The sequence below is a fragment of the Notolepis coatsorum genome (assembly GCF_963971535.1).
Source record: "Notolepis coatsorum genome assembly, chromosome: 14".
NCBI lineage: Eukaryota > Metazoa > Chordata > Actinopteri > Aulopiformes > Paralepididae > Notolepis > Notolepis coatsorum.
Window position 1 is genome coordinate 17,005,418 of NC_140178.1, and position 23,558 is coordinate 17,028,975.

General features: G+C 45.0%; 1 protein-coding gene across 1 annotated transcript in view; it reads right to left on the bottom strand.

Moving 5' to 3' along the window:
- The window catches only part of LOC311240762 (microfibrillar-associated protein 1-like), a 75,917-nt gene that overhangs the window by 20,279 nt on the left and 32,080 nt on the right, over nt 1-23,558 (bottom strand). The window contains exons 2-4 of the mRNA XM_084329341.1: nt 22,201-22,417; nt 3,983-4,121; nt 3,068-3,261 (exon numbers count right to left, since the gene is read on the bottom strand). Coding sequence (XP_084185467.1) covers nt 3,068-3,261; nt 3,983-4,121; nt 22,201-22,417 — 550 coding nt within the window. The remainder of the gene's footprint in view (nt 1-3,067; nt 3,262-3,982; nt 4,122-22,200; nt 22,418-23,558) is intronic.

The following is a 23,558-nucleotide window of genomic DNA, read 5'->3' on the forward strand; positions in this document are numbered from 1 at the left end:
ATTTGTGACATATACGATATGCAAATATACAGTAATGTTACCCATAGATCCTGACAGAGAGAATATATACGGTGGGGAGGAGACTGTCTAGATACACCTGTGTGATGTTGCTACGGAGTTAAGCTAATAAACGTATACTCACAACCACAGCAGGGGACTCACATATTGTACTGTGAAGTAACACGACAATGACAAACGTGTTGTTTCTGTTTTTCTTTTTGACATTGTTGCGGCACACGGAACAAGTTAACTCACCACTACAGCCCCCAGTAGCGCTGCCTAGCCAGTCTCTTCAAACGTCCTCTCCTCTCGAAACTTTTTGTTAGGTGGTCCCGCTGATCCTTTTCATCTGAGAACCCCGCGGTGGGTTCTCTTTTTAGTGGCCGGCTTACTCCTTCCATTTAACAGACGCTATTAAGCTAACGTTAGCTAATCGGTATATAGCAGCGAGTGCAAGCAGCGTGGTGGCTGTGACGTTGGTAAACAAGCAGTTGACGCGTGAGGCTGCAAAAAAGGCGACCTGTCTCTCGAGTCGCTGAGTGATGATGACTGCTTGGCGCGATAGGAAAAAAAAGCCCTTTTCCATATTTGGCGCCTCTGATTGGCTCAATTTTGTTTCAATCTGTATGCATCTACAAATCATGCAAATACTTCCGTCAGACTGCGAATCAAATGGACGGATCTCCCCAATCAAATTGACGGAAATCCGTCTGGAGACGGAATGCTTTAATGCATGCATGTCTTGACGGTGACTTTGAACCTGACTCTGGAGGCATGGCCCTGGCGCCTGTGGACCGCTGTCCAATAGGAGAATGAAATATTATGGTCTGGACTAGGCTAAAGGGACATTCCGTGTATATGTACAAGGAATATACAAGGGATATCAAACGATATACAAATACTATGCAATATATATCAATCAATAAATATATATATTCGGTTTAATCTGATCCTTTGTAACAATGGATAGGGAATTATTTTATTTTTCACGACAACATGGATGCATGTACTCTGCCAGAATGTTTAATATCCATATACTAAAGGTTAAAATATCCATATACTAAAGGTTAAAATACAAAGACACTGTACTACAAAAGTACAATGTACAAAGGTAGTAGTATTAAAAATGACACCCCTAATACTACTCACTAAATATCCTGACATCAGAGAGCTGTGCAAATATTGTGAAATACTTGCTTTTTATATATTCTCATTATTGACATGGACTGCACTTTTTTTTACTACGATTTAATCAAATGTTATTTTTTTTTTTTTTTTTTTTTACAAACTCATAAAATACATTTGGGTTGCACATAAATCGGCAGGGTCGTCGGCAACCGAAACTATTTATTTTGCATGGCCCCAGTATCATTCAGGGGAACCAGCATTGTTTTGATTAATAAATGGTCGTACTTTTGCTATATTTCGGAGATGGAAGAACAGTGTTTGTCACTTTGTTAATATTTATTGCCAATATTAAAGCAGTCTGTAATGGAGTTAATCGCTGTATCATTTGGTTCAGCAGATATGTACAGTTGTGTATCATCCGCATAGCTATGGAAACCTACATTATGTTCTCTGATGATATCACCCAGCGGTAACATGTAAAGGGAGAAGAGAGAGCACCACAAACTGTTGGCATGTTTAAACGTGGACTCAAGACCTACCTTTTTACAAAGGCCTTTTATTAGTTTTTTATGTCTTATCATATGTTGTTCTGCTGTGTTCTCCTTTTTTATATATCTATTTTTATGTTATTCTTTTAACTCTGTAGCACTCTAAGATTCTCAGGAATGTAGGGTGCGTTACAAATTAAATGTATTATTATATATATTTTTTTTATCTACTTTTTCTGTATTTGTCTCCCATCCCAATTGAGTCTTTATGCCAATTCCCCCCTCCCTTCCTGGTTGTTGCGCGCATTTGCCCCCCACTTGCCGGTCTAGGGAGGGTTGAAGACTATCACATGTCTCCTCCGATACATGCGGAGTCAGCCAGCCGCTTCTTTTCACCCGACAGCGAGGACTCTCATTGGGGGAGCGTAACGCGTGGGAGGATCACACTACTTCCCCCAGTTCCCTCCCTCGCTGAGCAAGCGCCCTGACCGACCTGTAGGAGTCGCTGTTTACAACGACCGGGATACACACCCCACCGGCTTACCACCCTCTAACACTGCCAATTGTGTTGGTATGGATGACCGACCAAGCCGGAGGTACCGCTGACAGCTGGATTCGATACCAGTGTCTCTGTGGTGGTAGGCAGGCGCTTAGACCGCTGCGCTACCCAGCCTTATTATTATTATTATTATTAAAGGACCTAAGCAACTCCCTTGTGCAACTCCATAGTTGGTGTCATATATCTCAGACATGTGGCCTCCTAGTTTAACATAGAATTTCCTCCCTATGATGTATGTTTTAAACCAGCTTAGCACATAGTCTGAGAAACCGACAAGGTTTTCAAGACGATTGATTAGAATATCGTGATCGATTGTATCGAATGCTGCACTGAGATCTAGCAGGATAAGGATGGAGACCTTATTCTCGTGAGAGTTTAGTCTGAGGTCACTGATTATTTTGGTGAAGGCAGTTTCAGTGCTATGATATTTTCTGAATCCCGATTGAAATTCTGATGTTGTTTTCTTCAAGAAAGGAATAAATTTGACCTGAAACCATCTTTTCATGTACTTTACTAATGAATGGTAGGTTAGATATTGGTCGATAGTTTGCCAGTACATTACTATCCAAGTTAGGTTTTTTTGTTTGTTGGTTCTTACTTGCGGATCAAGACAGGTTTACGTTGTGTTGTTAGTTCTTACTTGTGGATCAAGACAGGTTTACGTTGTGTTGTTAGTTCTTACTTGTGGATCAAGACAGGTTTACGTTGTGTTGTTAGTTCTTACTTGTGGATCAAGACAGGTTTACGTTGTGTTGTTAGTTCTTACTTGTGGATCAAGACAGGTTTACGTTGTGTTGTTAGTTCTTACTTGTGGATCAAGACAGGTTTACGTTGTGTTGTTAGTTCTTACTTGTGGATCAAGACAGGTTTACGTTGTGTTGTTAGTTCTTACTTGCGGATGAAGACGGGTTTGAGTCGTGGTTCTGCCTCGTCCTCACTGTCCGTGTACTCCTCGTACTCTGACTCTGACGCAGACTCCTCCCCAGACTTCCCCTCCTCCTCCACCTCCATCACCTCCACCACCGGCTCGTCGGTCTTCTTCTCCGTCGCTCTCTGACGCATCATGGCTCGCCGCCGCTCGATTTCCTGAACAGAAGACTGAGTTCACGTCCGAGATATCGACATCTATTGATGACGTCGGATAAGGATAATAGATCATCCCCTTTTCCCCCTCCCCCCCCTACTTTCCTTGCCCTATTTTTTGTCCTGATTGTAAAGCGACCTTGGGTTCTATGAAAGGCGCTATATAAATTTGATCTATTATTATTATTATTATTATTATTATAAGGATTGTTAGAATACAATGGGAATACATATTTATGCATCTTTATTATTATATATTATGTATGTTTTCAAATATTTTACTTCCTTGAATCTGTGGAACATGTATTTGGCAAAGAAACTACCGGTAGTCTAAATCTAATTGCAATGGTTTATTAAAGAAATTATATTCTATAAATTATTTATTTACAGACATAAATATAGGTAGACAGACAGACAGACGGATGGATATAGGTAGACAGACAGACAGACAGACAGATATAGGTAGACAGACAGACAGATATAGGTAGACAGACAGACGGATGTATATAGGTAGACAGACAGACAGACGATTATAGGTAGACAGACAGACAGACGGATATAGGTAGACAGACAGATGGATATAGGTAGACAGACAGACAGATGGATATAGGTAGACAGACAGACGGACGGATATAGGTAGACAGACAGATGGATATAGGTAGACAGACAGACAGATGGATATAGGTAGACAGACAGACGGACGGATATAGGTAGACAGACAGACCTCATCATCTACTTCCTCCTCCTCCTCTTCCTCCTCACTGCTCTCCTCTGCTCTCGCTGCGTGCCAAGTTCCTTCATCTGAATCATCACTGCTCTCAGCCAGCAGCTCCGGCTCAGCGATCTGTCTGTGTCTGGCCAGCCTGGAACAGAGAGGAAAGGGTTAAACTGATGTGTCTGGCCAGCCTGGAACAGAGAGGAAAGGGTTAAACTGATGTGTCTGGTCAGCCTGGAACAGAGAGGAAAGGGTTAAACTGATGTGTCTGGCCAGCCTGGAACAGGGAGGAAAGGGTTAAACTGATGTGTCTGGCCAGCCTGGAACAGAGAAGAAAGGGTTAAACTGATGTGTCTGGTCAGCCTGGAACAGAGAGGAAAGGGTTAAACTGATGTGTCTGGTCAGCCTGGAACAGAGAGGAAAGGGTTAAACTGATGTGTCTGGTCAGCCTGGAACAGAGAGGAAAGGGTTAAACTGATGTGTCTTGGCCAGCCTGGAACAGGGAGGAAAGGGTTAAACTGATGTGTCTGGCCAGCCTGGAACAGAGAGGAACGGGTTAAACTGATGTGTCTTGGCCAGCCTGGAACAGAGAGGAAAGGGTTAAACTGATGTGTCTGGCCAGCCTGGAACAGAGAGGAAAGGGTTAAACTGATGTGTCTGGCCAGCCTGGAACAGAGAGGAAAGGGTTAAACTGATGTGTCTGGCCAGCCTGGAACAGAGAGGAAATGGTTAAACTGATGTGTCTGGCCAGCCTGGAACAGAGAGGAAAGGGTTAAACTGATGTGTCTGGTCAGCCTGGAACAGAGAAAAGGGTTAAACTGATGTGTCTGGCCAGCCTAGAACAGAGAGGAAAGGGTTAAACTGATGTGTCTGGCCAGCCTGGAACAGAGAGGAAAGGGTTAAACTGATGTGTCTGGCCAGCCTGGAACAGAGAGGAAAGGGTTAAACTGATGTGTCTGGCCAGCCTGGAACAGAGAGGAAAGGGTTAAACTGATGTGTCTGGCCAGCCTGGAACAGAGAGGAAAGGGTTAAACTGATGTGTCTGGCCAGCCTGGAACAGAGAGGAAAGGGTTAAACTGATGTGTCTGGCCAGACGGTAACCTCTTAACCCAAACAGCCCCATTTTTGGCCGATGCTTAACACTTTGAGTGCCAACGACGATATACTCGTTTGTTCATGCCGACCGTTCAGTGCCAACGATGAGAGATCTCGTTTTTTTTTATATTTATTAGCGATTTGAATTCATATTTCATCAATCTAGCCTCACGTTACCACTGCAAACTCTCTCTGAGCTCCATTGGGAAAATACCGCCCCCTATCGTCTCTCCCTGTGGTACTGCACCCCTTTGGAATGGATTGAATGAAATGCATGGCGAGACGATCGGATTCATTGTGGAGCCTCAGAACAGCGTGGAATCGGTGTTTCGACCACCCAGCGTTGGATCAATAAACGCGATCAATATTTGGAATGGCGATCAGGAATTGGAATAATCTTTTTGGAGAACATCTGATCTTAGGTAAGGAATCTATTTGACCAGTCTTAGGATAATCAGAGCTTTTTTCACAGAGATATCAACGTGGGCCCTATGTGTGTGTGTGCGGATCAGGAAATAAGATAATCGATTTTTCAGCCTGCTTCTATAGAGTGCATAAGTACACATATACTATCGATAATCTAGCGTTTATTTGAAAACTATTCATAAATAGGCCGAAAAATGACAACATTGTGTATTCCAGTATATTCCAGTAAAGGGCGATTATCACAGAATCTTCTGAAATCTCCTGGAACTTTCATAAAACGAGCGTTTTTCAAAATGGTATAAAACGGAAATGAACAGATTAAAAAACAATCCGTTTCGACAATGTTGACTGCAAACAAGTCATTGATAAGCGACGGCCATATTATACACATAGCCATAATTTAAGATGTAGTTTATGCGTTCGCAAATATGAGAGCTCTATCATTGAAGTGGGCGTTGGCACGCAACGGGTTCTGGGGCACCCGACCTCCGGCACGGAAAGTGTTAAGAGGTTAAAATCATGGCTAAACGAAAATACACTTCGACTGCTTTTTGATCGGTTTAGGGTCTTTACTCTTGGCTACAATTGAAAAAGAAACACATTACTTATTTGTGACATGAAATAAAACCCCGGCCCGGTAACGTAAATTGTAGGGCTGGCCTTCGAAGCTTCGGGGCCGAGATTAGATTTTAATTCGAAGCTTCGAGATAAAAAAAATATTACAATTTTTTTTTAATGTTGTGGGACATGTACAGCACTTTGGTCAACTTTGTTGTTTTTAAATGTGCTCTATAAATAAAGTAGATTGGATTGGTTTAATTAATTGGGCGGCTGCTCTCTGTTACACAGCCAATGACATTACATAATTATGTTGCAACCTTCGTCTATAAAGCAAAAATTATATAAATATTTATATGTAGTTACACTGCCACTCACGAGATATCTCGGATTTTTATTTTTTCGATCTGAAATCATATTGCATCACGCGAGCCTACCCTAGCCTACCCAAGGACCGCCGGCGATCAGATGTAGAGAAAAGCGCCCCCTATCGTCTCCCAGATGACATAAGGGATTTTGGAATGGACTCAATGAAAATGGATGGGGGAAAAAATCCGGTACTCCACATTTTCCAGTCCACTGATCCAGCCGGGGTTACCACAGTTCATTCTGGAGCCTCTGAGACCCGCGGAATCATGTACTGCACTGTACACACGTTGGATCCATACACTTATCGATTTTTTCGAATGGTGATCAGGAATTGGAATATACCAGTTGGATACCATCTGATGTCAGGTAAGGAATCTATGTTATCAGTGTTAGGATAATCAGACTAATTTTGATGAAGATATAGGCTGTTTTGTGAAATGGGCTCTTTCGGTTTCACTGTAAAAGTCCAAGAGGAAATGAACACGGCGATTATCCGTGCGCGGCTCGAATGTGCTTGCGTGCACGTATAATATTGATCATCTAGCGTTTATTTGAAAACGATTCATAAATAGGCCGACAAATATCAACGTTCTGGAATATTCCAGTAAAAGACGATTATCACAGAATGGTCTAGAATGAACAGTTTTTTACCTCAAAACGGGTGCTTTTCAAAATGCTCTCAAACGGAAATGAAGCGATAAAAAACCAATCTGCCTTGACAGCACTGACTGGAAAAGTATTCTTTGATAAGAGACTAGCAGATTAGACACATAGCCATAATTTAAAACAGATTAGGCGATATTAACGTTAACATTGAAGTGGACCGTGGCATCAAGGGGGTAAAAAGGAAAACCCGGCGTGGCACTCAAAGTGTTAATAGACACAAACGGCAGAATTTGACTTAATTAAGCATGTTTTATTAACACTTTGAATGCCACTCACGGCTTTTCTCGGGTTTACCCCCCGACCGTTGAATGCCCATCACAAGATTTTTCTGTTTTTTTTTTGTTTTTTTTTTATATTAGCGATCTGAAATCATATTGCATCAAGCGAGCCTACCGTTGGAGATCCAGGCACCACCGGCGCTCAGATGTGGAAAAAAGCGCCCCTATCATCTCCCAGATGGTAAATCACCCTTTTGGATTGGCCTCATTGAAAGTGAATGGGAGAAAGGATTTCTGACTCCACATTTTACTTCTCACTGATGTAACCGGGGTCTACCAGAGTTCATTCTGGAGCCTTGGTGCCGCGGCGAATATGTGTTTTACTGTATACACGATGGATCAATCAAATTAGCGATTTTTTCGAATGGCGATCGGAAATTGGAATAAACCATTTGGATACCATCTGACCTCAGGTAAGGAATCTATGTTATCAGTCTTAGGATAATCAGACTCGTTTTCACGGATATATAAGCGTTTCCCCTATATGTGATATAGCTGTTCTGTTCCATTAGGGGCTCTGCTTGGCATCACACTGCACTCGCTCGCGTACGTGCACGCGCACTGAATAAATTCCACAAATGTACCTTTAATACCAGTATTAGTCTGACCACACCCCTCATCAGCTTACCTTCATAAGCAGGTGTGTGGTCACCTGCTCTCCTTCTCGCTTTCACCACAAGAAAGTGCCTCGGTAGTACCCCACTTGACGTGTTGTTAGGGGAAAGTTAGTTAGTTTACAAGGAGAGATACGTTGACATCATATCTTTATTTTCTCTCTCACTATTTTCGAGAAAATACGGCGATATTGTCTTCGTACTGGAGTGTCTAGAAGATGATGATCATTCTAAAAGCCCTCCACCGGTTTTTCGTATTGGGAGCACGCCGCTGCATGCTTCTCAACTGCAGTTCCTTGCTGTGTTTGTTGGGGTGAAACCTGTCAGGCCACAGCTGAACTGTCGGACATGCCGCTGTTGTGAGAAGCGGTGCGTTCCAGGTTGGGTGAGTAGTGTTTGCTGGCAGGCTCCACTTGTCTGTTAGTGCTATGGGGGCTACTTGACAATGTTTATGGAAACCGGCCCCAGGCTAGGGTCCTTTGTTCAGCCACCTAGGCGACAGAAGACCTTGGTCTGAAGACCATTATAGTTTTAACTAGTGGGCCGCGACCATTGACACTGGTGATCCCTGTGTGTTTTGGACGAGTGGATTCTCTCTGTCACCGTGTTAAGGCCCCATCTTTCATATCCAAATGAGAGTATTCCTTCACGAGGGGATATGTGCATGAATGTGCGATAGCGGCAGATTCATGTTCAAAGTCAGCTACACAGGCCAGTTGGTATTGTGCTGATTCCGTCGGGTGTGGTAAAATCACCGTTGTGAAGCGGTGTTGACATCTTGTTTTCTCTTTTCTCTTAAAAAGTGAGGAGAGGTTCAGAACGGCGGCCTGTCTGGGTGAGTGTTATGTCATTGTTTACATGTTCATGGCTTGCGGTTAGCCAGTCAGCTGTTAACTGCTGCGTTAGCCTGCTGGATCGCTGCATGGCCTGCTTAGGTTGGGCCTACTGTTAGCCAGTCAGCTGTTAGCTGCGGTGCTAGCATGGCGTGATTGCTAGGTAACGTTAGCTTGCTGCTATAGGCCATGGCCTGGCGCGGGGTAGCTTTAGCTTCTCGCGCGCCGCTGTGAGCTTGCTTCTGGTCGCGTGCGCAGTTAGCTCGGCGTCTTGCGAGCAGAAGCAGTAGCACCCGAACGGTTGGAGCGGCCGTTAGCTTGATGCTATTCTGTTGAACGTGCTTTGATTTTAACATGTTTTACACTCTTGACTACGACGTCATCCTTGACAGGGGATGTTTCGTCGACCCTGCCCTGAACCAGGACGGCAAGGTTGCATCAACAGAGGACTGTAGTGCGGGTTGGAGCGGTGACGCTGCCCAGTTCGGACAACACAGGAGCGGCTGTGTTCCTACGGTGTCTGTGACTGCACTTCGCTGATCTGCGTTCCGGGTAGGAACGGGTTTGACCAGACCTTATAACACGTCTTCTGGTTTTACTTTGCTAAATGTATTGTGAATAACGATGTTTTTCCCAAAACGTGTGTTGCTGCAATGCATTTAGGATACGTTGCGGGTTATGTGTGAGCTGTTTTTGTCACTGGCAGTTAGCTTCTCCGTGCAAATCGGGATGTAATGATCTGGTTGTTGTGTGAGAAACATCATGGTGTTTATATGTACCGTGTACTCACAACTAAGGTAACTAACCTATGAAGCTATGCTTGGTGGCAAGTGAGTAAAAGAATGTTCTTTTCTCAGACTGTGATGACAATGAACAGTGTGTTCACATATTAACAGGTTTTCCTGTTTTAACTGGCCGTATTGAGGGTAAAATAGGAGGATTGTGTTTTCCCCCCGGTTCCCTGGGGACTTTTTCATCCTCCTATCAGACATGTTTGTGCACTAATTGTGTCTTTTGTGTGGTAGGGATGCGATGTAACTCTTAGCTTGATTGCTGAGGTTGTGCTAAATCTGCTGGAGAAACTTATTTTCCTAAAAAAGAAAATGGTTTGGTTGCTGTCATGTGTGCTTAGCAAGGCCTGTGGCCGATACTAATCGAGAATGATGTATTCTCTCATTGTGAAAAAAAACGGCGTTCCTCTGTTGAGTGTTTTTTGCCATTTTTTGTAGGTGATGATGGGTTGTGTGTGTCATGTGACCTACAACTGGGTTGGACTGGCCACAGAAGCACATGTGTATGTTGGACCGGGGCTCTTAGAGCCCTCTCTATTCTGTGTTTTTCCTTAGTAAAAATCAGATAGCAGGTTAGCTCATGCGCTGTGTGGAGCTGTAAAACGCTTCATAGAGCTGACTATGACTGTGTCATATTCTCTTTTTGTCATTACATCGTATCATGGGTGTGGGGTCGTAAAGGGGTGAACTGGTAACCTTTCCTCTCCCCATTGTTTCTGTCGGTCAGGGGTACACCCCCTGTCCTTCAAGGTTCCAGTCACGTGGCGGTTCGGCACGTTACGGAGGGGGGGGGGGGGGGGGGGGGAGGGAGTTTCCTGGTCCCACGGCCTGGTATATTGGGCGTGTGCACCGCAGGAATTCCCCCGCCATAGAGTACGTCACCGTGCGCGTCTCTGTTGGTAGGACTTCCGTGTGCTGTTCAGGTCCATGTGATGGATCTGTTTTCAGGGGGGTGGTCAGGGCTCCTCCTCACCAAGCGCCTATTCGGGCCTTCTGTGAGTTCGGACTCCTTCTTCCATGTGAGGGAGCCTCCATCAGAGTACAGAGCCTTCCTCCTCAGATTGTCAAAGTGAGTGGCAATTCGTTTATTGAGTGTGTATGGGTTCAGTGCCTCTTCCCCGGAGAGCCCTAAAACCAATTTTTTACATGGCTCAAGGTGCAATATATATTCTTTTCAATCTGTACAGCTCGCGTGGGAAGTCTCTCTGGAGATCCCCGTCTCCTTCCTATGGGAGGGTGGTGGGATGTAAAAATGTGAAAAAATTTTACCCCGGCTGTGTAGACTGGGATACATACTGTTGATGCTTCCTTCTTTTCTATTCCAGAAGTGTTGGAGTTAGGGAGTGTCACACCCCTCTTGTCGTTCCCCTGGGCGCCTTGGGGATTCAATGACAGGTCTAAATAGCCTGTTCATTGATGGGGGTGTGTCCCGACGCACGTATAGTGCTAGCTCGCTGTAAACAGGCGATTGACTGGCACGCCTTGGTTGCTTGTGGTTGAAACAGCGTTTTTATAAAGCAACTGAGATGGGGGTTTTTCCTCTTCCGACGACCAAATCCCACGACCTGGGTTGGTTTTTCGACGGATTCTCGTTCATGTCTGGGGGATGATGACGGAATGGATCTGAACATATGTGGAGGGGTCTCACGCCCTTGGGGTGGGCCACCAGGCGCGGTTCGCCCGAACGTCTGGGTGGCGCCTTCTTTTCATGTTAAGATCGACACGCATATCTGCCCTTCTCCTGGAGTAGGCATGTCGGCGTGGTTAGGGCACGGGACTGGTTCTGGTCACGCTGGTCCAGATCAGTTGAACCCGTTGTCCGCCGGGGATGCAGATCTGCTGTTCTGGTACCCTGAGGGACTTGGGCTTTTTTTTTTTCAGGGGGAAAAATGCCAGGTCGGTCTGGGTGTCACAGGGTTAAGCGCTATGGAGACCCTGGTTGGGTATGTTTTTACTCAGCACTGTCGTAATGGCTTACAGCCATGCCATTCTGTACACGCTCGATCTCGTCGGATCTCGGCCGCTACACAGGTTGGTCCTGGTTAGTACTTGGTTGGGAGACCGCCTGGGAATACCAAGTACGGTGTGCTTAGGGGCTGGTTCTCTATTATTTTTCGCTCCTCTCTCACGCATGGCGAAGAGGGGCCTGTGGGGGTGGTTTTTTGACCTCCTCTGGTGACCCTGTGCTTCCCGTACCGCCAGGCCCGGTCCGAAGTGATGTTTGCGACCCGTAGGCCTGGGTTAACCCTTTTTTGAAAACTGAAACACTTGTACTGCGGTATAGCCGGTGTATACCCGCAGGTGTGTTTGAGTTTTTTCTTGAGGGGTTATAGGAACAACCACCGCATTGGGTAACACCGAGGTGGTTGATTCCCTGGTGTGTTGGTGCAGTGTCAACTCCCGGGTTCACCGGTTGAGGGTGCCCCTGCACGTTCATGACGTCTGCCAATCGTGTCAGCCTTCTCTGCCTCGACCCCTCTGGGTGGGGGTTTTTAAATGGAGGCTTGGTCATGCAACACCGCCAGCTTACGCTCCTTCCGCCGGGGCGGCTGTGTTCAGCTGTCCCCTCTGGCGCCTGTCTCGTCCGCAGTCTCCAGGCTAGGGTTAACAGCCTGTTGCCTGGTTTTTCCCCGGTGCGCTGCCTGCTTCCGTTGGTTAACCTTTTTTGTGTGCTTACGGCCATGCTGACTGCCTGTTCTGCAGGGTCAGTGTGCCAGGCGGTGTACTATTGGGGGGACAGGGCCCGCTCGGCTTACGGCCATACCAACCTGAACACGCCCGATCTCGTCCGATTTCGGAAGCTAAGCAGGTTCTGGCCTGGTTAGTACTTGGATGGGTTTCCGCCTGGGAATACCAGGTGCAGTAACTGAGGGGCCTTTGTCCGAATACGCTGGCGATGTGGGGGGCAGGGCACTGCGTGCCCACCTGGTGGGGTCTTGATGCTGGCATCATGGACTTCTCCGGGCCCCCATTCCAGGGAGTCCAGTCCTTTTGGTGGGTCTGGGTCTTCCTTCGCGCTCCGCTGCTACGGCCTTGCCACGGTGTTGGGTTTGCCCTTGACCCCGTGATTCTGGGGGCAGTAACGAGGTTGTCCTCCGTTCGTTCCCGGGTGGCATGCGGGTTGTGCGTGTGTGTAGTCGTGGGGTCAAGCCACGGTCTGCTCACCCTGTGCGTTGAGTTGCTTGAGTGCCTCTTCGCACGGTCGGGTCCGTCGCCTTCCCGTGAAGCCTCTAATAGGGGGGATACCCTCCATTAGGGGGGGTCGGGGGGGCTCGGCCCTCCCTGTTCTGATGGTTGTGGGGGGCTGTCAGCGGGGTGTATTTGTCAGCCAGCGGCTCCGCTTGGCCTCCCATTGTGCAGTGTGATGCCAAGCAGAGCCCCTAATGGAACAGAACGTTAGGTTATGACTATAACCAAGTTCTGTTAATTAGGGGTGACGCTTGGCATCAGACGGCCGCTGCAGCCCTTGACCTCACCTTGTGGTGAAAGCTTGGGAAGGAGGAGAGCAGGTGACCACACACCTGCTTATGAAGGTAAGCTGATGAGGGGTGTGGTCAGACTAATACTGGTATTAAAGGTACATTTGTGGAATTTATTCAGTGCGCGTGCACGTACGCGAGCGAGTGCAGTGTGATGCCAAGCGTCACCCCTAATTAACAGAACTTGGTTATAGTCATAACCTAACGTTTTGACTGTAAAAGCCATCAGGAAATAAGAGCAGCGATTATCAGCGCGCGGCACGTGCGCACACATATACTATCGATCATCTAGCGTTTATTTGAAAACGATTCATAAATAGGCAGACAAATGACAACGTTCTGGAATATTCCAGTAAAAGACGATTATCATAGAATGGGTTGTTTTTTTCCGCGAAAACAAGTGATTTTCAAAATGCTATCAAACGGAAATGAAGCGATAAAAAAACAATCTGCCTTGACAATGTTGACTGGAAAATGAGTTTTTGATAAGCGACGGGCAGATTAGACACATAGCCATCATTTAAAACATAGATTAGGCGATATTAAGTTAACATTGGTGTGGGTTTGGGCATTCAAGGGGGTAAAAAGGAAAACACGGCTGGCTCCCAAAGTGTTAAGACATGTTTGTATATGGGTCGGGACACTGCTGCTGACTGGGTGTCTTATCAAACACAGGTAAAACTAAAAAATACTATAGAGAATTGTCAGTGCTGTAAAGTTTAAACGTTTTTTAAATCTTAGACAAACGAAACACTTTGCTTTTATGAAATATTGTAAGCCGTCATTTGAGGCTTTATAAAAGCAGCACGTTGTATTCAACACAGAGGACTTAATGAGGAATCTCCATGTGGTTGTTGTAGTTAACAAAGAGAGGTGGAGTTAATGAGGCGTATGACGTCCGTTGCAAGATTTTGCTGGAAAAAAAATATTTTTTAATATTCTAATTTTATTTTCACATTCGAATCCTGTGCCCATCGAACGAAGCTTCGAAGTATTTAAGACAACCCTAGTAAATTGAGAATACATTCCCTGAGATCCATAGATGTCCCTAGATACCAAGAAGATGCCAATGGACCTCGTCTTCGATACAAGATCTTGTATCTTGTAGAAGTGGAGAAATTCTCCATTTACTTAGGTATGTTTTCTAAAATATGGCCAGGGCTTAAGAGGTTGTAATGAACCAAATACATTTTCTTTTTCATCTTTGACGGTGAATAACACCATGCTAACATTGACCAGACGTGAAAAATGGCCACTGAGCTCATTCAGTACCTTCTTGAGATCATGTGTACAAAAAATGTATATAGAATATCAGACCTATAAATGACCTTATTATGACCAAGTCACATATCTATGGATCGGGCCAAATCTTCTTTCCAATGGAAGAGTTCAGTACCACCAGGTGCCCCTGACAGGGCAGCAAAAACCGTGAATGAAATCTAGTTACTTTTTTATAATGTAAATTGCTCCGCGGGGCGTGGCTAAGCGGTAGGGGTGGGAATCACCAGAGGCCTCACGATACAATACTATCACGGTACCCAAGTCACGATACGATAGTATTGCAATACTAAATATATTGCAATATGGTGAGTATTGCGATATTAATATTGCGATATATTGCGATTTAGTACCTTTTTTCAAATGCAAAGTAAAACTTTGTCAACATGTTTTATCCAATAAAATAAAGTTCAGTCTGTTCATCTCACTTCAATCATTTGTATTGCAGAACATGGTATTTTCTCAAGCAGACAGATGTCAACACTGTAATCTGTGTTGCATGTACCTGACAAACTGAACTGTTTGTATTACAGTCATATTCCAACTTAACTGAATGCACACGTGTGTCTGTGTGTGTGGACTACTGTACTATTACTAGGTATTGAAATGAACAATGCAACTTCCTTATACAAAAAGAAAAAATGAATTATGAATAATTAAACATCGATACTTGCCGTCCCTGTATCGATACAGTATCGCCACGCAAAGTATCGTGATACTACTACTACATATCGATTTCCCCCCCGCCCCTACTAAGCGGCATAGGATGAGGGCGTGTTTCTTCTGGGCTCCCTAAGTTACGTTATTTTATTGCACTTTTACCCGTTAGTCTTTATTTATTTCGGTTTTATTTTTCATAGTATTTTGTTAGATACATCGAGTATACACATCTTTGAGCAGAGAGAGAGAGAGCATTGGAAATGGCAGCTAAACGTTCGATGACTCCGGGGGCGAGCGAAGCAGTCTGCTAGCGTTTCTCCCTCGGTCGAACTGAACGACACAAGCCTTGAGACCATTCGCAGACCGATAGCTGAAGCTGCGGTTGAATCGGCCAGGACGATTAAGGAACTACTCGAGAGCTTTGGACGAAAGGTTACGTTGGAAATTAGGACGGCAATTGATTTGGTCATAGAGAGGGTGGAATCGCTGAATTCGATTGCCAAGGGCTAATTCAGCTGAAATAATATCCCTGACCGAGGAAACGTCCAGACAGGCCGAGACGAGGCTACTAAGCTGAGAGAGGACCTTCGTTCGTTACGTTGGCATTCGATTCTTAATTAATGGGTTCGATAAAAAATATATATATTTAAAATCTTTCGTTTTTTATTTTTGTATTTATTTTACACAAAATATATATATATCAGAATGTGATATATATCAGAATATCACAGTACTATGTTGTGTTTACAATATTTCGAAAGTCACACGCGAACACAGGTCACAACACAAGTCTAGTCGGGATGAGGAGGGGTCCCCGTCATTAGGGGTGTAAAGGTACACGTATCCGTACCGAACCGTTTCAGTGTGTACCGTACCGAACGCCTGAATACTTTCGACAACAAAGTCGTGTTTCCGCGTCTCTGATTGGCCAGGTCATGTGACATGTACGCCCAATCGTGAGACCGCAAGTTTTTGGATGGTTAAGCTTAGGCGCTCTTTCGAAGTTGGTTACGGTTAGAGTTCGTCTTAGAGCATGGCGATAGAACGCCTGCCCCGATTCCAAACTCTAACCTTAACCAACTGCGAAAGAGTCGCCTAAGCTTAACCAGTGATAAACTAGGCGTTAGGTAGTTTGCAGGCTGTTCGACCCGGAAATAGGTGCAGAACTTGCCGTCCCACGATTGGCGCACATGTCACATGGCCTGGCCAATCAGAGCGCAAAACTCGAACGCGGAAACACAAATTTGTTGTCGAAAGTATAGACGCGTACCGAACGGCTGTGTACCGAACAAATACAACAGTACTAACGACGCCCACCGGGGGCAATTTTTTTACACAATTTCACAAGCTAACTGGGCATATGCGAATAGACACAACAGGTATGTGTAATGACACCGTTTGCTATTTCGACAGGCTAAGCTGGCCCTATGTTTATTTAAGTATTTTTTCTTTGTCAAAGCTAATCTCGTGTACTACATGTGCCCATTCAAGCTAGCCTTTCTTTTCCCACAATGTTTCAGCTAAGAGGCCTGTTTAATTTGTTGTTGTTTTAGCACATGGCCTACTTTTAACACTTTAATCGCCATGGGTTAAATTCATAATGTACCATCCCTCGCCAGCTCTATTTGTCTATGGAGAAGTTCCCCTTCTTTGCAGGGCTATAACTTTTTAAATTCTATTGCTAAACTGCCATTATTATGGCCCATTCAATGTCCTATATGTATTGTTCAGGGTGTAGCAACGTTAAACTTTTTCATTCACATATTCATACTAAAATATGGTCTAAAGTATAAGTATGTTTTTATCGTTTTCTGCAGCTTTCTTCAGAACGTGATTTATAGCCCCAAATGCATTATATTGATGATCAAATACAGTTTGGTAGGAATCTGTGCGAGATAAAAAAAATTTGAACTGCACGTACTTCTAGAAGTTTCTACGCATCATCTGATGTTGACCGGATGGGCGGGGGATCGTTTATAATTCCGTGGGCAGCGTTAGATGATTCATCCAGAGTGGGTCATATGTTCATCAGATCAGTTAGTATAGAAAACGTTCGAAAATAACGCTGAATCTTACCGTGGCTTCCTCGCGCCGCTGGCAGATGAGCGTGGAACAGATTTTTTTCTATTATGGGATGTAGAAATGCCCGATCCATTTCCAGGTTGTATAATAGTATATACGTCCAAATAACGTTGTTTATTGAGTTAGGGCGAGCGATCTATTATCCAGTGTTTCAAGATGGAGTCGCGGGAGCTATAGCGAGTGGCCGGACCACATATGGATGAGCACTACCGGTTCAAAGGTTAATATCCGGTTGGCGATCTGCCGATCGGCCACCAGATGGCGCTCTTGAACCGCTAGAGAGTTGAGAGGAGATCACACTTGTGTCTCAGGGCTCCGGAAAGGAAATATGATTTCGATGACAGATTTTTGAAATATTGACATCAAAGACGAGTTACGGCGTCTTCAGCAGAATGAGCATGGCTCGGAATGACGTCTTAACTCGTCCGCGGCGATCATAGTGTTAATGTGGGCCACAGTTATTATGTTTTGCTTATGTGGTTGTACCGGGGCTATATTAGTATTGTGTTTTTTAGATTGCTGGTGTTGCTTTCATTTTTATATTTTCATAGGGAATATTTAGGGACTGATGGAGGTATAATACAGGGTGGAGCAAAGATGAGACAGCCTTAGGAACATGTGTCTCTAACGGGGGATAATATTAGATTAGGTAGTAAATATGTGAAGCCAATCATTATGGTTGACGGATCAATATATCGTTGGCCTCATACGGTAGTTGCCTAGGTCGTTCCCTTTTTTGTTAAATTGAGATTTTTGCCTGACTGTACTCTCCTCACATTGCTGCATCTTCCTGGCTTATTCAAGTTTCAAGTTTCTTTAATAGTTGTCATACAGAAGTACAGAATACTTTTATACAAAATGCTTCTTACTGTTGCGCTCCAGAGACTGTGCAAGACAAGATAAGTATAAATAAAATAACATAGTAAAATTAGAAGTAAAAAAAATGAGGTCACAGTGTTCAGTTTAGACATATGTACAATGTTCGATGCAGAATAGACGTAGTTACCATACAATATACAATACTGTGCAGTGTACTAATATACAATACTATATAGTGCAAGGCAGAAATGGAGAAATGGGACGAGGTGCAATTTAGGTACAATTCACAGTAGGTGTACGAGTTGTAGTGCAAATCCTTTATCAATAAATATAAAGTGTAAGTGTGTTTGTGTGATCTAAAGTGTGGAGAGTGGGTGCTGCAGTGTGTTGTTTGTTTGAGTGAGTGTGTGCGTGTGGGTGTGTGTGCTGTGTGCATTTGATGGTTGTTGCATAGTGATTATTGTTCGTTTAGCAGCCTGATGGCCTGGGGATAGAAGCTTCTTCTGAGTCTTTCTGTGCTCGCCTTAAGACTCCGGTATCGCTTGCCTGACCGCAGCAGTTCAAAGAGGCAGTTGTTCGGGTGGCTCGAGTCCTTAATAATTCTCTTAGCCTTCCCCTTGCACCGCTTGTTGTAAATGTTCTGGAGGGTGGGAAGCCCCCCTCCAATTGTGCGTTCGGCTGAACGTGTCACACTTTGTAGTCTGCTACGGTCTTGTGCAGTGCTATTCCCAAACCAGGAGGTGATGTTGCCGGTCAGGATGCTCTCTATTGTACATGAGTAGAAGTTCCTAAGGATCTTCTGACTGACTTGGAACTTCCTTAGGCGCCTGAGGAAGTAGAGGCGTTGTCGTGCCTTCTTCACAACACTGTCAATGTGTGTGGTCCATGTCAAGTCCTCGGATATGTGGGCTCCGAGGTACTTGAAACTGTTCACTCTCTCAACCGGTGCCCCGTCGATGCTGAGGGGGCTGTAGTCCTTGACCCCCGACCTCCTGAAGTCCACAATCATCTATTTTGTTTTGCTGACGTTCAGGGAGAGGCAGTTCTCCTGACACCACTGTGACAGGTTCTCTACCTCTTCCAGGTAGGCCCTTTCGTCGTTGGCAGAGATCAGGCCCACCACTACTGTGTCATCAGCAAATTTGATGATGGTGTTGTTGTTCCGCTGTGCTACGCAGTCATGTGTGTACAGGGAGTAGAGGAGGGGGCTCAGAACACAGCCCTGGGGGGCCCCTATGTTGAGCGTGATGGATGAGGAGGTGCAGTTGCCGGCTCTTACCACCTGGGGTCTGCCCGTCAGGAAGTCCAAGACCCACTGGCAGAGGTCATAGTTCAAGCCCAGGTCCCTGAGCTTGGCTATGAGTTTGGAGGGGACTATGGTATTGAATGCTGAGCTGTAGTCGATGAACAGCATTCTCACATAGTTCCCCTGCCTCTTGTCCAGGTGTGATGCTGCTGTGTGCAGCACATGGGCTATGGCGTCCTCCGTGGACCTGTTGGGGCGATATGCAAATTGCAGAGGGTCCAGGTTGATGGGGAGGGAGGAACAGATGTAGCCCTTCACTAGCTTCTCAAAGCACTTCATGGCTATGGAGGTGAGGGCTACAGGGCGGTAGTCGTTGAGGCAAGCGGGCGTAGATTTTTTGGGTACAGGGATGATGGTGGACTTCTTCAGACAGGTGGGGATGACAGCCTGTTCCAAGGACAGGTTGAAGATGTCAGTGAATACCGGGGCCAGTTGGTCGGCACAGACTTTTAGGACGCGGCCGGGGATGCCGTCCGGTCCTGCTGCCTTCCTGATATTCACTTTTTTAAAGATCCGTCTCACCTCATGCTCTGTTACCCTGAACACTGAGTCTCCATCAGCAGACCCCCCCCCCCCCCATTGCCGTGGTTTGTAGGCTGGTGTTGTTATTCACAGCCTCAAACCTCGCATAGAAGGAATTGAGATCATTTGCTAAGGAGATGTCACTGTTCAGTTTGAGGGGGGTGCCTTTGTAGTCTGTCTGAGGCCCTGCCACATGCCTCTAGAGTCAGCCTGTTCAAACTGAAGTTCAACTTTATCCCTGTAACGCCATTTTGCCTCTATTACTGCTCTCCTGACGTTGTATCTTGCCATCTTGTGTTCTTCCATGTTGCCTGTCACCAGCCCGGTGTTGTATGCTGATGTGCGCACTTTCAGAGCCTCACGGACGGATTTGTCTACCCAGGGCTTTTGATTTGGGTAGATTTTAATTTTGGTGGAGGGGATTGTTTCTTCTACCAGAGTACAGACAGTCAATCACCATTTCGGTGTATTCGTTAATATTGGCTGTGTTATCACGGAATACACTCCAGTCTGTGCATTCAAGTGCAGCTTGGAGTGACTCCTCTGACGTCACGGCCCAACGCTTAACCTCTCGCGAGACCACCGGCGTTCGCTTGAGACTTTGTTTGTACTTTGGCAAAAGAAAGATGGCGGCGTGATCGCTTTTACCGAATGGACTAAGAGCCTGTGACTTGTACCCATTCTTAAATTGCGAGTATACATGGTCTAATATGTTCTCGCCTCTGGTGGGACAGGTCACATGCTGATAGAAATTCGGCAACACCTTTTTAAGACGCGCGCTGTTGAAATCACCCAGAACCAAAATGGCAGTGTCAACATTAGCTGTCTGGAGTTTGTTTACCTCGTCGTGAAGTTTTGAAAGTGCGACCCCAGTGTTCGCGTGTGGTGGAATGTACACTCCGATGAGGATGATGGACGTTAACTCTCTTGGGAGGAAGAAGGGTCGACATTTTATCGTGATAAACTCCAGGTCTGGGGAGCAGTGGTTAGACAGTTCCTTTGTGTTGCCTAAATCGCACCACTCCTTGTTTATCATGAAGGCAATGCCGCCTCCTTTCTTCTTTAGTGACTCTTCTGCCGTCCGGTCCTTGCGGAGAACGAAGAAGTGGTCTGCCGGTTCTATTGCGTGATTCGGGACATCTGGACTCAGCCAAGTTTCTGTGAAACAGAGGACGTTACAATCCCGAATGTCCCTCTGGAATTGGATCCGTGCTCTGATGTCGTCCAGTTTATTTCCTATCGATTGCACATTGGCCAACAATATGCTGGGCAATGTGGTTCTGTGTCGTTTGGACCTCAGTCTGTTTCGGACCCCGGCTCTCTTTCCACGTCTTCGCGGCGGCTTCTCCTGGTCTTGGCCATGGCCATAACAAAGGATCTCGGCGGGCCATTGCTGCTGTTCAGCGATCCGATCCAGAGAGCAATCCAATCGGTAAATTTTCCTTAATCCAATGTCAATGATTGACTGACGGTCATACACATATAATGCACCAACAGTTGGTGCAAATAAAACTCCTAATACTATAAAAATTAACAAAAGAAAGCACAGTCTCGACGGAGCGATCAGAAAGGCAGCCATCAGTGCAGCGCCAGTTCAATGTATTGCCTGTGTCCTCGGCAGTCAGAACACTTGTTACTTTAAAAAAAATACCCATTTACCCGACTGCCTCGTATGACTTGTGACTGACCTCCGAGGGTCATATACAGTGGTCTTGGAGGATGACTTGGGCGGCTGTCGTATGGGGCTGACGATATGGATTAGAAGGGGGGGGAGCAGGGTTGATAGAGCTAAGGGGGGGGTTAGGTGATAGATTAGTGAGGGGGGGGGGGGGACTGTATTTTATTTTTTATTTTGTTTTTAAGTCTTTGTTATTTTTGTTGTCTTGCCATTATTGTAGTTATTGTTGTTGTCAATGTTGTGTTTGAAAAAAATGTGGGAAAAATGTGATCACAAAAATGTTAACTGCTCCGCCATTTTTCATCAGATTGCAACGCGTTTTTTTGCTAGACGTTCACAGAAAGGTAGAGAAACTAATTTTATGGCAATAAGGTTCAGGTCTGTTCCACCCGTGAGATAGGATCCCGAAAATAGCGGTAAAAAAGAAACATGACACTAGAAGCCAGCTGATTGACAGGGGCTGGCGTGAGCTCGGAAGTGTAGTGTTATGACATTCTAAAGCCCATCAAAAGCCCTGGGTCTCTTTTCTCAAAAGACTACACACACGTATGCCCAGCTTCCTTTATTTCCAGTCTAAATCCTCCGCTTTCCAATGCAATGCGCAGAGGTTTTTATATGCTCATATTTAACTAATAACACTTAAAATCATTGGTAAACAAACATAGTGCTGAAAATATACACTTTGACTGCTATTTTGATAGGGTTAGGGTCTTTACTCTACATTTGAAAAAGAAACGCAACGACTAGTTAGGTTAGTTAATAAGAAAACGAACCTCTCCTCTGCATCTTCAGACACACGGTTTAGGAGTCTCTTGAGACGAGGGTCTGACACCTCCTCTTCCTCCTGCTCCTGGTCCGGCTCCGCGTCCTTCCCCTTCTTCACAAACTGGAAGTCCTCCTCTTCCTCGTCTGAGGATTCCATGGGAGCGTAGTCCGGCCTCTTCCCCGACACATACCTCTTCACCTTCACCTTCTCCATGGAGATCTCGCCTGAGAAACAGTAGAGTTCAATGTAGTATAGTACAGAACAGTATTGTATATAAGAGTAGAGGCCAGTATGGTACAGTAGAGTAATACCAGTATAGTACAGAATAGTATAAGATAAGATATTCCTTTATTGATCCCCTTGGGGGAAATTCAGGCATCATAGGCAGCATGGGGGAGGGGAGGTACAGGTAGTAGAAATATTATAGTATAAGTACTACAGTACAGTACTAAGAACAGTATTGTACAATAGTATACAACTGAACAGTATAGTACAGTACAAAATAGTACAGTATAGTATATAGACCAGTATAGTACAGTACGGTACAGTATATAGACCAGTATGGTACAGTACAGTGTATAGACCAGTATGGTACAGTACAGTATGGTACAGTACAGTGTATAGACCAGTATGGTACAGTACAGTATATAGACCAGTATGGTACAGTACAGTATATAGACCAGTATGGTACAGTACGGTACAGTATATAGACCAGTATGGTACAGTACAGTATGGTACAGTATATAGACCAGTATGGTACAGTACAGTATGGTACAATACAGTATATAGACCAGTATGGTACAGTACAGTGTATAGACCAATATGGTACAGTACAGTATGGTACAGTACATAGACCAGTATGGTACAGTACAGTATGGTACAGTACAGTATATAGACCAGTATGGTACAGCACAGTATGGTACAGTACATAGACCAGTATGGTACAGTATGGTACAGTACAGTATAGTACAGTATAGTATGGTACAGTATTGTACAGTATAGTATATAGACCAGTATGGTACAGTACAGTATGGTACAGTACAGTGTATAGACCGGTACAGTACAGTATGGTACAGTACAGTGTATAGACCAGTATGGTACAGTACAGTATGGTACAGTACAGTGTATAGACCAGTATGGTACAGTACAGTATGGTACAGTACAGTGTATAGACCAGTATGGTACAGTACAGTATGGTACAGTACAGTATGGTACAGTATATAACAGTATGGTACAGTACAGTATGGTACAGTATGGTACAGTACAGTGTATATAACAGTATGGTACAGTACAGTATATAGACCAGTATGGTACAGTACAGTATATAAACCAGTATGGTACAGTACAGTATATAGACCAGTATGG